The sequence below is a fragment of the Scatophagus argus genome, chromosome 16, assembly GCF_020382885.2.
Source record: "Scatophagus argus isolate fScaArg1 chromosome 16, fScaArg1.pri, whole genome shotgun sequence".
NCBI lineage: Eukaryota > Metazoa > Chordata > Actinopteri > Scatophagidae > Scatophagus > Scatophagus argus.
This window is the reverse complement of record NC_058508.1, coordinates 15,054,768-15,069,047: the sequence shown is the minus strand read 5'-3', so window position 1 is coordinate 15,069,047 and position 14,280 is coordinate 15,054,768. Positions and strand designations below refer to the sequence as shown.

The window sequence follows — 14,280 nt, the reverse complement described above, 5'->3', positions numbered from 1 at the left end:
TCATCAATGGCTCCTACTTCAGTTCACACAAATCAAAATGGTTAATAAAGTAAACAGCAACAACAGCGAGTTAGCATTGTCGCTGCAAGCATGTTAGCACGCTCGCTGCTCTTCCAGAGTACGCTCTCGCCGAGCAGAGAGCCTGGCTGTACACTCTTAGTCTTGGTTTTCTATTGACTGAATTTTCAACAGCCATCTCAGGGCCAGTTTTACTCAGTTCACTCTTCATGGCCACATGTTGTGTGTCAGCTCAGATACTTCTCTGCTGAAGGATGTTAGAACTGTATTACTCTGAAATGTTGCGAAGATCATCCAATTGCTCTGTGCAGTCAGTGGTTTAAGAGGATTATTAGAGAGGAGCTGCAGTATGATGGTGCTAATGATGAGCTTCTACCTGTCTTTCTTTATCTCTCTCTTGCGCTTTTCCTCTCTCTCTCTCTCCATTGTTTTTCAAACCAATCCCCCCCCAACCACCTTCTCCAATTTTCTCAGGATCATCAGACCATCCTCCGAGCCTGGGCAGTGAAAGACTTCGCTCCAAATTGCCCCCTCTACGTCCAGATTCTCAAGCCAGAGAACAAGTTCCACGTCAAATTTGCAGGTGGGCAGAAGTGTGAAACAAATGCACTGGCTGTGACTTGAGGTGTCAGCTAAAGGTGTGCGTCTCTGTCTTGTTTGGATGCAACTACTGTTATTTGAGCATATCATGATGCAGGAAATAACAGGATGACACCTACTAAAAAATACATTTTTCTGGCCCAATTGCTCAACTTGCTTGCTGTGTGACTGGAATTGTGTTGTCACCCATCATGGTACATGGCAATGTGAAAGATGAGTTATTAGATAGGGATTTTTATTTGGTTACTGCAAGGTTGCACTGAGATGGCATGGAAACTGCACTTTATTTTGAGTATGAGTCATTAGCTGTAATGGAGTAATTTCTCCATTGTCTTTTTTTTTTTTTTTTTTTTTTTTTACCTTTTCAAAGAAGAGGCTGTGTAGCTGTGGAGTCTCAGTTTCTACCTGAATTTGTCTGCTTGATTTGTAAGCCTGAGAACTATCAGCATGCCTGTGCTGCAGTGCAGCTCCCCATCCTCCCAGCTCTGAAGACGTGCTGGACAGATTGGCTCAGCTTGGCTGTAAGCCCTTTAAGGGCTTCTGTGAGTTTTTGCATTGCGTTTTGGAGAGCATCCCTTCTTCTCCTGCTTAACAGAGGATGCCAGTCAATCATCTGTGAGTGAAAAAAGAGGAACTAAACTCTCTCTCTCTCTCTCTCTCTCTCTCTCTCTCTCTCACCCTTCCCTCCCTCTCACACATATCTCTGCCTACAGCCCTCAAGAACGTCAAACTCAATATTCTAGCTTGCCGCCCTCATCCCAGCTGTCTCTATCAATGATTAATACTTTGCTACCTTCGCAAAGAACCCCCCCCCCAACCTGCCTTTCTGATGAGTTCTTCAATTGCACTAACCTGGCAAACGTGCTCTCCCCTCACTCAGGCAATCCTCCTTTTGCCCCTGCAGTGCTGTTTGAACACATTTAAACACAGCCAGACTGAGGCTTTTGTTATTAGTGGAGCAGCAGAGAAAGATAAATTCATGTTCTTCCATGGTAACACCTGTTCCACATCAGTTAGCGCTATGTGGTGAAACTCGTGCTTCTGTGCTTGGGAGTCAGACAGCTGTAATACAACATGTGAACTGCTTTGATGTGTTATCTTGACTGACATAGTATTGGGCATTCTCAAATAGACTCCTTGTTCATTTTAAAATATCATATTGTTTTTATGAAATAGTCAATAGCCATGCCTTAGTTGACTCAATAGGAATGTAGTGCTGAATAAGAAAGGCCCTGTGGGACTATTAGTAAAGGAATCCCTTTGTATACAAAAAACACAAAGGAAGAAAGGAACAAAGGAAAGTTTATAATCAGTTGACTGTGCTGTTAAAGCCACCGCAGGTAGACTCAGGGAGCAAATCAGCATGCACATTTCACAAAGGCATTACTATAAAGTTCAGACGCCGTGTTTTGACACCATTTGGAAAATACCCGCTAAGTGCTGGTGTGGGAGGCATTAATGAGCAAGAGATACAGCATTTAATTTGTGCCACAGGAATAGCTTAATAACAGCCCAGTGTTTTATTAGGAAAGATCTGTCGGTATGATGCTGTCAAAGGGCTGGAAACCCTTAGGCATTTGAGTAGCAAAACAGAATTGGGTACAAAGTGTCGATTGATTATCTCTCCAGTTTATGTTTTGAACAAGAATAGCCAGTTGCCCGCTGGAGTGAGACTCTTTGTAACCTCATGGTGCTGATAGGAGCTGACTCATTCAAACAAACCGGCCTGCTGATTTAATTAGCTCAACCATTGGACCTGTGGTCACGTTGTAATTGCACTCTTGCCGAAGGTGCAAATAACCACATCTGCGCACACGCACGCACACACATGCATACTGCACACACAGGATTACACCTTTAATACTATTCTGTGAGAGGAGACAACATGCTGTCTGAAGAGATGGGTAGAAAAACATAGATCTAGTAAGCGAGGGTGAAAAAAAAGTGTGTGTATGTGTGTGTGTGTGTGTGTGTGTGTACACACAGTGTGTCAAGGTTGGTAATTGGTTTTTCTCCTGGCCTGGGTCCTGGCACCTGAAGGATACAGAGCAGGACGGAGGGCTGTGATGAACGTTAAGCAAAGAAGAAGATGTGAAGTGAAGTGAAGGGGTCGCAGTGGTGAAGAGAGGTTTAAGAGGGACACGGGAAATTAGATGTTGGAAAACAAAAGTCTCAATTTGGTGTATGATGACTGTGACTGTGCTTTGGGAGCTGGGAATGTAAGAGGCAGAGAGACCAGAATGTGTGTGTAACAATAATGAACACTGCTGCTCCGTAGATACACCATCAATGTTTTTGTCTCTTTCTTTGCAAGGCTTTAGATGCCCTTTGCTCAGTAAAAGCTTCGGCTTCAAAAGAAATTTACAGGCTGGATAGCAAGAGGCTGCATTGTGATTGCATATGAGCTGCTTTATGATGTACTGTAATGTTTTTGAGTCAAAGGAACATTGGTACGTCACCGGAAGATCAGATCATCCACAATCAGTGCTTATAATTATTGTGTCTGTCACCTGCTTGGCTTCAGGGATGCACTGACATGACTAATTTATTAAAAACTGCATTTACGTCTCAGCTGGCCCCCCTGTTACTCAGACTGGCAGATGACTGAGTCGGATACTTCATGTCAGACTCTGATGTTTGTCACCAATTATTTCCTAACATAGAGCACATATTGTGTTTTTATGACCCAGCTCAACATTGTTGGTTAACAAGACAGTCTTAATATGCTTGCGTCCTCATCACTGAAGATAATACAATCAAGAATTACACAGCAAGGGAAATGGATTCTCCCTGAGCTTGGGTCATTGATTAGTTTACTACAACAGTAATTTCTCCATTGATTTTTTTTTTTACCTTTTCAAAGAAGAGGCTGTGTGGCAACAGGTAAACGGGAGGACTGTCATCTGCGTTTGTTCAGTTTGGTTTAATTGGCTCAGAGGCAGGGCTGCATTCAGTGATAATGTGAGCCAAAGGTGGTATAATAAGGCCGTTACTGAATCACTGGCTTATTGTGAGGTCTTCCCATCATCCACCAAAAACAGCAGAGCAAACAGGAAATGTGTCTAAACAGGGACAAGAGGACGATGGAGGGTTTCTGACACAGCCGTCTGTTTGACTCATTTGTGTTATACAAACATCAAGTGACACAATACTTTCCAACATAAAATAGCGACATATGTGTTTGTGTCTTTTGGTGCTAAGCTGCAGCCATTAACAATGAAATGCATGATGCAGTGTTTGTGTTTGCAAGATACACAGAGCACACAGTGCTCAGAATATTCCATCAGTAGAAAGCAGTTCCAGGGCAAACAGTTGGATTATACTGAGTAATCAGGTATTGTTTCCACTAAGAAATGTTAGTATGAACTTTTTCAAATTTTATCGAGTGATGAAACATTTAGTCCCTTAATTGATGTTTGCTGAACTCTTACCGGTTGAGCTTCTTCCGTCTTTTGGAATTTTGAATTGTTGGTCGAACAAAACAAGCAATTTGCAGATATCTGGAAGCTGGAAATGTCATGAAGGTTTCCACTGTTTCACATTTTATAAACTAAATCATTAATAAAAAATATTAGATTAGCACTCCACACTGCGGCAGATACAACTGCAATATGCATGGCTAATCATTTCATTATTTCGCTTCTATTTCCTTTTCCTTTTTCCTTCCTTCTTTTTTTCTGGTCAGCATGAGTGAGTAACATGGGAACACATTGACCGAGGCCTGAAGAAGCTTTTCAAACAACATATTTGTATTCCCTGCAGTGGTTTTGGGCTCAGTGTTGAAAGTCCTATGGTGCACAGCGTGAGTGTTTGTGTTTTGCTAGGACATGTGTGGCCTCAGTCACTTTGACCCTCTTGTTTCCTGTGTCTGCAGATCATGTGGTGTGTGAAGAAGAGTTTAAGTATGCCATGCTGGCTTTAAACTGTGTGTGCCCCGGTACGTCGACACTCATCACCCTATTGATCCACTCCTCCAGAGGACAGTGAGTTCACTTGCTTTCTTTCTCCCTTTCCCACTTTCTGTTTGATCGTTCACAGTACGGTCTTACAGTCTTATAGTCTTGGCAGTCAAATAGAGAGTAGATAAAGTGAACAGAAGTGAGGCACTTCTTGTCTCCTCACTGTCATTCAATTTTGGGCTTTTTTCAGGACGACACCCCAAGAGGCCTTCAAGCAGCGCGTAGGAGCCTTTCAAGCCCTCAACAGGTAGAGTGCATCCAATCTGTATTCTCACCCAAGAATTATGAGGCATATTTGTGCTCAATGTTCACTCGAATCCTCCGTCAACCTCCTTAGTTTGCCTGCTGCGAAAAAGCAAAAGCTTGTTATTTAGAAATTGTGCTCAGAGGATTAATTTATGATGATCGTTGTAGTTAACTTGCAGCTTGGTTAACTTGGTTTGAAGTATCTGAATTCAAATACCCCAGCAATCAGGGGATATGGCATCAACTACAGTCTACAAGAGAGCTTTTAATTACTGATTAAAGTGAGTTTTTGGTATTTTGATCATAGGTTTCAGTTTGTCACTTAATGTAGGAGCTCACCGTCGTTAATCATAGCATGAAAAATTTGGGCCGTTGGAAGTGAGAAGAGAACAGCATTGCATTATACTTATTTACAAAACATTTCTTAGCGAGCTACCTGAGTATCTCACATCTTTTTAATACAGATCAAAAATCAAAATTAATATATTGAGACTGAGATTGGAGAACTGGCTTTTAATTATGCTCATTTTACAGAAACATAAAATTAGAAGGGCTGGTGCCTTTTGACTGTCTTGGAGTATTGTGAATGCACACATTTATTGTTCTTTTCTTTTTTGACATTTTGGTTTACTTTATTGTATTTGTTTTATTTTATTTATTATGTATGTATTTTACTGAGGGTGGCCTTGAAAAAGAGAGGTCACTCTTAATGCCCCTTCCCAAAGTTTGAATGAAAAATGAATAAATGCCAGAGTGAACAGCCAAAATGGCACTACTTTAAACTGATTTATTGTTGTTGTCAGAGTTGAGAGTAAAACAACACTTCTTCTTTCCAACTTTTCTTGGGTTACATCTTGGTATTAATGGGACTGTCATCTTAAAGCCGAAGTCTGTGATCCTAACATCAATAAAAAGTTGCCCACACACACACACACACACACAAAGCAAAAACAAAAAACCACAGCTGCTATTACTCCTAAAATGATAAGTCAAAGACAAATCAAATCAGAAAACCAAGCCAAATCAAAACCAAATTAATAATATCCTCTGTTCTTAGAGATTTGTTTCAGTAAGACATAGACCTCTTTTTTAATTATGGATAGGAAAAAACACAAAAGTGATGAACTCTATATATGAAAATACACATATTGATATGTTAAACAAATTAAATATCCTGTAACTGTTTGATAAGTTCAGCGTTCATGTGTTTCATGAAACAAGTTTGCTTCTATATCTGGACTTGTTGCCATTTGGTTTGTTGGCTGTGACATCGCTATATGACTGGTATTCGTCCTCCTCCTTTCTTGCCTTGCACTTAGTTCCTGTAAAGTGCAAAGTCGCTATAACACTTATTTATATAATGCAGTTTTTGTTGCAGGCCACCCACATTCACACTGCCCCCACACCCTTGTTTCTTGTTATCACCTCTTTAGCCTCCGCGGCTAAAGCTGTATCCCCCTGAGAAAAATGCTGTCCACTTAAGTGTGTGAATGTGTACATCTGGGACCTATTGTTCAGACAGGCAGGGTGTCCTTGTGTACATCTGTGTGCTGATTGAACTATTGATCAGCAGCTCTGACAGAGATGTAAGATGTTCCCCTTTGTGTTACTTGTTTCAAAGGTCAGTTTTTCCCCCACAAGGCCAATCAATTTGTTTTTTCCTGTCTCAGGGAGGGAGGTGCATGTTCAGCAGACCAATGGCACCGAACCTACCGGCGCTGCTCAGCCAATGAAGTGCATCACATTCGCCTGGAGGAAAGTAAATTCTTTGGGGAATACCAGGGCAAGAGTTTCACCTATGCCTCCTTTCATGCTCACAAAAAGTAAGTCATAATGTGAAAAAGCCAAAAAATCAGTACAAACGTCCAACCTGCGGTGTTCAGACCTGACCTCATACCTGTTTCTGCAGGTATGGAGTATGTCTGATAGGAGTACGCAGATTGGACACCACCAACATCCTGCTGAACCCTGGTCCCTGCCACATCATGGGGGCCTCTGACACATGCTTTTACATCAACATCTCCAAAGAGGAGAACTCAGCATTTGTCAGGGGTCAGAGGGAGCCATCGTGGGGCGGCACAGGAGGAAATGCCAGGGGTGTGCACCAAACCATCTACCATGGACTCACTCGCCTGCCAGTCCACAGTATCATCGCCAGCATGGGTCAGTCAGATGGGCACGACACAAAGACTGTGTAACATTTACACACTGACCTTCTGATTGCAGCTTCTGTGTTAGTCAAACCTGTCATTAAACTGTCTTCGACAGCACAACAGTCACAGCTGTCAGAATTATGCAGTTCTCACATTTGAAACTTGTTTGGGTGATTAAAATTATTCATAGCTTTTCCAAATAATTATCGCGTATCTGATTATAAGTCACACTTGATAAGAGCAACTGCCAAATGAGCTGAAACTTCAGATGTTGTGGTTTAACAAACTCACCACCTGTTGTCCACCAGGGGCTGAGTTTGTAAAACCACAACCAGGGGGTGAGTTTGTAAAACCACAACATGGCGGACAACAAAGAAACTGTCTATCTCACGGGTTTTCACAGGTGCTCTCCCTGCAGTACGTGTTGTCGGGGACCTGTCCAAACATCACGTAGATGTTTTGATACTCACTGTGGCTGTGTGTGTGTGTTTTTCAGGCACAGTGGCTATCGACCTGCAGGACTCCAGTGACAGCAGCCCAGAAGGCCAGGACCAGGGGAGCGCCGGGCTGGGCAGCAGAAGAGGAAGCAGGAGCAGCTCCAGGACCGAGATGGGTGGTGCTAACACTTTGGCACTGCCTGCTATGGGAGATTCAGCTGAGGAGAGGCGGCACAGCATCGCCCCCGTCCTGGAGCTGGTGGACAGTGTCAGCAACCCCACCTTTGACCTGCTGGGTGATCAGTCAGAGGATGAGGGAGGGGAAGAGGGCAAGGAGGACAGTGACAAAGATGAGAGCCCCCACTGGTGGGGACGACATAGCGAGTAAGCTATGAAGATGTTGTTTGAATTTTCATCCAAGGATATGTTGAGGTGTAAAACTTAACTCAAAACTAACTGTGGGCTTGTTCTGCAGGTGGGTGAAGGGATACCCACTGAACTCTCCATACATTGGCAGCTCACCTACGCTGTGCCATCTTCTTCAAGAGAAGATGCCTTTCTGCTGCCTGCGCATGGACAAGGTATTGGACTTAAATGACTTCATATCTATATTTTACACAATCATTTTTCACGCCACTCACCATGGCCACCCTGCTTCACTCCTAGGCATGTCACCACACTCTTTTTGAGGACGCCCGCTCCTACGGCTTCAAAAACAAACTAATCATTGTGTCAGCAGAGAGTGCAGGGAACGGACTGTACAACTTCATTGTGCCTCTACGAGCCTACTACAGACCCAGGAAGGAGCTCAACCCCATTGTGCTGCTGCTGGAGAGCATGTAAGGGAACATCTGTGTTATCTGGTGTGATGCCCTGGCCCTGCTTGTGAATGCAGCCTCCAACTGAAATAGGTTATGTGTTAATGTTGTGTGTGTGTGTGTGTGAGGACAACAGCCCCACTACAAATCTAGGCTGCTCAGGATGTCAAAATGGGTTCCCTCCTTATTACCCAGCACGGGAGAAAAGCTGAGCTATTTAAGGTCACTGTAATCATGATTTGTGAAATGCTGAATGCTTTCAGGACAATGCGCTCCACAATCCTGCATAGCTTTTCGCGGTCGGTACACAAACGCAGTCAGCCAAATGAGAATGCCAATAAAAAGGCAATAAAATGCTGAGTCACTCCAGCATGGTGCTGTTATTTTCAGCTTTCTCTACAGGCCGTGTTGTATTTCTCAGGCTGACTGAAGGGGTTCTGTCTCTGTGGGGACCTTAGCTCTTCATCATGGCATGTATAAATCTCCACTGGTGGAAATCTCAGGTCTATTTGTGTTTTGATTGGTTCAGACCTGAAGCAGACTTCCTGGAGGCAATCTGTTGGTTCCCCATGGTGTTCTACACAGTGGGCTCCATTGACAAGTAAGACAGACCAAAGCCCCTGGCTCATGTATTTATGCAATTATTTATCTTCCACTTCCTCTTACTCATCTTTTACTATTTCCTTTTTTATGTGGCTTTCCACCTCTCAAATGAATTAGTTTACTCATTGATTTATACTTACTGTCCAAAAACACTTCTTCTTCTTCTTCATCAATCTTCCCTACTCATGCTTCTCCTTCACTCCACTGTCCACAGCCTGGACAGTTTGCTGCGGTGTGGAGTCACTTTTGCCAACACCATGGTGGTGGTTGACAAGGAGAGCTCCATGATTGCAGAGGAGGATTACATGGCCGATGCAAAGACCATTGTCAATGTGCAGACCCTCTTCAGGTCAGTTTTTCTCAAAACATGCTCAGCAGTCTTACGTACAATCTTAACCTGAGTGTTTTTATATCCATTGTTTTCTCTCTTTTTGTGTACTTCTTCCCACCAGACTGTTCCCAGCTCTTAGTATCATCACAGAGCTCACCCACCCGGCCAACATGCGCTTCATGCAGTTCAAAGTGAAAGACCACTACTCTCTGGCCCTGTCCAAACTGGAAAAGGTAAAAGCTTCATACCTTCTTGTGCTCACTCTGTTTCTCTCATTTCCCTCAAGATTTCAGATGTCATGGTGAAAAACTAGAGAGAACAAACACATTACACTGTTTCACATTGAAAGGCTGCAAGGTCTGCCACAACCACTGTGGTGCGTTTTGCGGTAAACATTTCTGATTAATTAATTATAGCCTTATGGTTTCTGCTGTTTTCACCTCATTGTTACTTGACACTTTTTTTTTTTTTTTAAATCTCTGTTGTTGTTAATGTTGCTCTCTATGTGGCTGCTAATCAAATTTCCCTTTGGGTGTTAATAACATTTAGCTATCAACAAATCAGTAAAGGGAAATAGCTTTTGTCTAGCAGCTTTACCTCACAGCAGGAAGGACGTTCAGTGGATTCCCAGCCGTTTCTTTGTTTGGGCAAGCACGTTTGTGTGTGTTTCCTTGGGATTATCAGATTTAATCTCACCTAACAAAAACTGGCACGTCAGATGCTCTGGGAACTGTAAACTGGCTGTGAGAATGTCAGATTGAGTATAGCCTGTATTATCCCAGAGTGTATGAATGTGAATAAATGATAGTCCAGAAAGAAAAACTTACATGTTTTGTGAATGCGAGTCTGATGACGATGCTTAGAAAGTTTCTGGATTTAAGAAACATCCAGCACATCATCTCATCTATATAAAGACCAGTATAATCATGTATCTGTGTGTGTGTGTGTGTGTGTGTGTGTGTGTGTGCGTGTGTATGCTGATCTGCAGAAGGAAAGGGAGAAGGGCTCCAACCTGGTGTTTATGTTCCGCCTGCCGTTCGCTGCAGGGAAGGTGTTCAGTGTCAGCATGCTTGACACTCTTCTCTACCAGGTAAGTCAGACACAAACTCACTCTGACAAAAACACACACAAAAAGAAATCCTATTTCTCAGTGTGGTAAAACACCACATGATATCCATTTCTGTTGACTTATTTGTTGTGTTCCCATGCCAGTCATTTGTGAAGGACTACATGATCTCGATCACCAGGCTGCTGCTGGGTTTAGACTCCTTGCCTGGCTCAGGTTTCCTCTGTGCTGTAAGTGGCCGAACACAAACGGCTTGAATTCTACGTGTTTTGTCTGTGAAGTGCTTCTGAGGCGTATATTATTATTTTGTTCTCCAGATGAAAATCACAGAGGATGACCTGTGGATACGTACTTACGGAAGGCTCTACCAGAAACTGTGCTCCTCCAATGGAGACATCCCCATTGGCATCTACCGCACTGAGGCACATAAGCTCCCAGTCTCTGAGGTCAGCTGCTACTGTTAATAGTTTTGTAGCTGAAAAGGCCACCGGTGTATGTGTGGCTGGGACAGTTGAGCAACAATCTCATGTTTATTTTAAAGCCCTACTAGTGCCCCCCAGAGGCCACAATTGTCATTACATCCCACAATACAAAAGAGAGAGAAACAACAAAAATATGATGATTTTGGTATTGTGGTCGTGGAAATAAACACATGAAGTGAGGAAAGGTCACAAGCGTTGTGAATGTGATTATAATTAAGGTTTTAAAAACTCTAGACAAGATCTGAAATATCGACTAAAAATTCTCTCTCACCTACAGCTACAAACATGTATATTCATCATGTGAGACATATAAAGACAAGCAACAGTCAAAGGGTTTGCATAGTCAGAAAGAAATCTACATATTAGACATTACATTTTGACAATTTTCCAATGCGGAACTGATTGTATTTTTTTTTTTTTTTTTAAGAAAAACTAAGGGCATGATGTTTGTTTTAGTCACACAAAAGATACTTCATATGCTGGATTCTTTATTAAATGTAACAGAAAGCATCTTGTTCATCATTCATTTATAGTGCGATAAGAAAGTATTAATTTTTCTTCATTTTGAGAAATCATAGACTGGTAAACAGCTGAGTTGTTTGAAATCAGTGTGATAACAGGTTGATTACACTGCATAAGGAAATTAAAGTTTGAGTGTGTGAGTGTGCAAATACGTTTGTGTGTCACAGTCCCAGGTATCCATCACAGTGGAGGACTACGAGGACACCAGAGAACCCAGAGAGCCCCTGTTGTCCCGTAGCGGCGCTCATCGTAACTCCACCTCCTCGGAACCCGTCTCCACCTCTTCCCACTCCTCAGACCACCCGCTGCTCAGGAGGAAGAGCATGCAGTGGGCGCGGAGACTGAGCAGGAAGGGAGGTCGCGGTTCCAGTGCGGCCAAGGGGGGTCCGGGCAGCGCGGCAGAGAGGATCAGCCAGCAGAGACTGACCCTGTTCCGGCGCTCGGAGAGGCAAGAACTCAACGCTCTGGTGCGAACAAGGATGAAACACTTGGGCCTTTCTCCAACTGGATTCAGTAAGTCTGAGATTACTAGTGGTTGAATGTGACTAAGCACATCTACTCAAGTGATGTACAGTTAACTTAATTTTGTTCTATATTTTCGCAGTATTTCCACTTCATCTTAATTTATATTTCCACTTAAGTAATTTTTATATTTGTATTCATACTCAAGTAATGACTCTTACTAGGTTCATTTTTATCTAAAGTTGTCTTCCTGCCTTGTGTCTCATAGTAACGTAGCCTCTGCTCTGTACGGATGTTGCACAGCCTGCTGTATATCCTGCGTCTATTTTATTTCCTGCCTCACTCACCTCTTTTCTTCCTGTGTCAGATGGGATGACAGACCAAGGGAACAGATTGTCGTATATCCTCATCAACCCTTCTCCAGACACCAGATTGGAGCTGCATGATGTTGTGTGAGTGCATACCGCCAAATATAACTGAGAGCACTGTATAATGTACACAGCATGAAAACTACAAATATTACATAGTTCTCCTTGTCTGGGCCCCACCTGCAGGTACCTGATAAGACCAGACCCCCTCTCTCAGGTACCCAATCAGGGCAGCAACAGGAAGTGCAGCGCCGGGCTCTCAGAAAGCCACAGGTTTGATATGCAGGACAGCACTCATCTGTGAGAGACAGAAAAAGGAGAAAAAAGACAAATATCCTGTCAAAACACTGTCGAGAGGGAGGGAAGTAAAATCAAGAAGAGACATTAAGGGGCGCAGACAGATGACACATGGTCCTCGCGTTTTTTCCACATTCAGCCTCTTTGAACTCAGAGGTTCTGGACATGCATGGACCTTTTCTATAACGATAGGAATGTTTTATTGATGCACCTTCCTATTTTCAAAGCGGAGAGCTGCGGACACAGAAGTGCATTTAATTAAAAACTGTATGTATTTATATCTCTGTATGTGCATGTTATGTTCTGCATCATGTATGTGCATTGTGTGTTCTGTACGTACGTACGTATGTATGTATGTATGTATGTCTGTGTGTGAATGAATGTGTATGTATGCTTATGAATCAAGAGCAAGACACTGCCAATTTTATCCGGACAGCCAAAGGAAATGTGCTGCCAAATGAAAGAAGTCAAGGTATGTTTTAATGTGTGTGTGTGGGTGTCCTTCTCTGTGTCGCTGGTGCATTTCGTCACACTTAATGTTGTTTGACATAGTTGAAAGTGACACAATGCACACAACTTCTGAGGGTCTTGTTTTTTGTTTTTTTTTTCTTGGTCTCCTTAAGCCTTTTGGAAACTTTTTACCTGTTGCTTACACAGTAGTCAAACACACACCTTCACTTTAGGCTCACCAGCAGCGGAGGAATCCAAAGAGCACCAGTCTCAATAATGGACAGTCAGCATGCATCATCAGTGCAGGGCATTCGGTCATGTTGCTGTCTTAAGTATTTTATTGTCTTATACGAGTTAGATGAGTTGTCTGTTTCCCCATTTTTTTCCTGAAAGTCTCTGCTTCTGTCAGTCAGCGTGAGCCGTCCTGCCACCAGCTTGCTTTGGTGACATGCATGTTAGAGATGCGGGGTATGGACAAAATAACAGGAACGTACCATACCATAATATAATGCCGTCCAGTACAATATCCCTGCAATAAATACAACTTTGCAAAGCTTATAATGTAACATTTTCGAGACAGTGTCGCAAAGGTGTTCATTCAGCTCTCAGTTTTGAAGCTGATTCATAAGCTCTACATTTAAATATTTGTTGTATTTATTGCATACTGCAATAAATCCAAGTCATTGGTTTCATAATTAAGATCAATTTATATAATTTGGTTGTTAGCCAGAAAAAAAATCTAATTTCTCTCTAAAACAAGTGAAAAAATTTGCTTGTTTTTCTTCAGCCAAGTCTGCTATCTAATCTATTTCATAGATTTTCAGTTGTTTCAAGAAATGTGAGATTTTAATATTTTCTGTTGAAGTAAATAACTTGTTAGGGTGGACATGTATGGTTTGAAGGCCTCTGTAAAATCTTTTGTCAGAAATTCAGAATGTACCGTTTCACACAGAAAGGGTGCAGCCATGTGGTGGGAGTGCTAACCGGCATCCCTGCCGGTAACGCCAGTCCTGTAGCTTTAGTGCCAATATAAAAGATGAAAATATGTATATTAAACTCAGTCATTATAGATTGTCATTGCTTCATTGCTCTTTTGATGTCACTTTGTGCAGCTGTAACCAGAACCTCTTCAAACATTTCCACTCATTAATAATTTTAGTCATACATAAAACCACTTGTCATCAAAGTAGCCAAAATTATTTTTTGTAAATTTCTAAACAAATCAATCAACGGTCCGACATAGTACAACTTTTGTTTAGTTTACCAAGCCCACATTCCAGGGGTATTTTTGCTTCCAAACATCAGTACTGTGTATGACTCACACGAAATGGCTCAAATTCAACTGCTGCAAAGTTCCTCAGCTCACTAAAAACACCCTAGACTGTGACATGTTCTAAATCAGTCAGTCTGTGCATCCATATGGCTCGAATTATCAGTATAATATAAGTCCTTCAGCGTGGACTGTTGG

The 14,280-nt window shown here is 42.4% G+C and overlaps 1 protein-coding gene across 1 annotated transcript in view; it reads left to right on the top strand.

The window, feature by feature from the left end:
- Window positions 1–13,897, top strand: part of LOC124072898 (potassium channel subfamily T member 2) — a 38,557-nt gene extending 24,660 nt beyond the window's left edge. Inside the window, exons 15-31 of the mRNA XM_046414669.1 lie at window positions 493–601; window positions 4,493–4,601; window positions 4,768–4,824; window positions 6,494–6,646; window positions 6,733–6,986; window positions 7,473–7,797; window positions 7,889–7,994; window positions 8,080–8,252; window positions 8,761–8,832; window positions 9,049–9,183; window positions 9,287–9,398; window positions 10,154–10,255; window positions 10,378–10,461; window positions 10,549–10,677; window positions 11,403–11,748; window positions 12,065–12,149; window positions 12,252–13,897. Coding sequence (XP_046270625.1) covers window positions 493–601; window positions 4,493–4,601; window positions 4,768–4,824; window positions 6,494–6,646; window positions 6,733–6,986; window positions 7,473–7,797; window positions 7,889–7,994; window positions 8,080–8,252; window positions 8,761–8,832; window positions 9,049–9,183; window positions 9,287–9,398; window positions 10,154–10,255; window positions 10,378–10,461; window positions 10,549–10,677; window positions 11,403–11,748; window positions 12,065–12,149; window positions 12,252–12,369 — 2,469 coding nt within the window. The 3' untranslated portion in view covers window positions 12,370–13,897. The remainder of the gene's footprint in view (window positions 1–492; window positions 602–4,492; window positions 4,602–4,767; window positions 4,825–6,493; window positions 6,647–6,732; window positions 6,987–7,472; window positions 7,798–7,888; window positions 7,995–8,079; window positions 8,253–8,760; window positions 8,833–9,048; window positions 9,184–9,286; window positions 9,399–10,153; window positions 10,256–10,377; window positions 10,462–10,548; window positions 10,678–11,402; window positions 11,749–12,064; window positions 12,150–12,251) is intronic.
- Window positions 13,898–14,280: the final 383 nt, after the last annotated feature.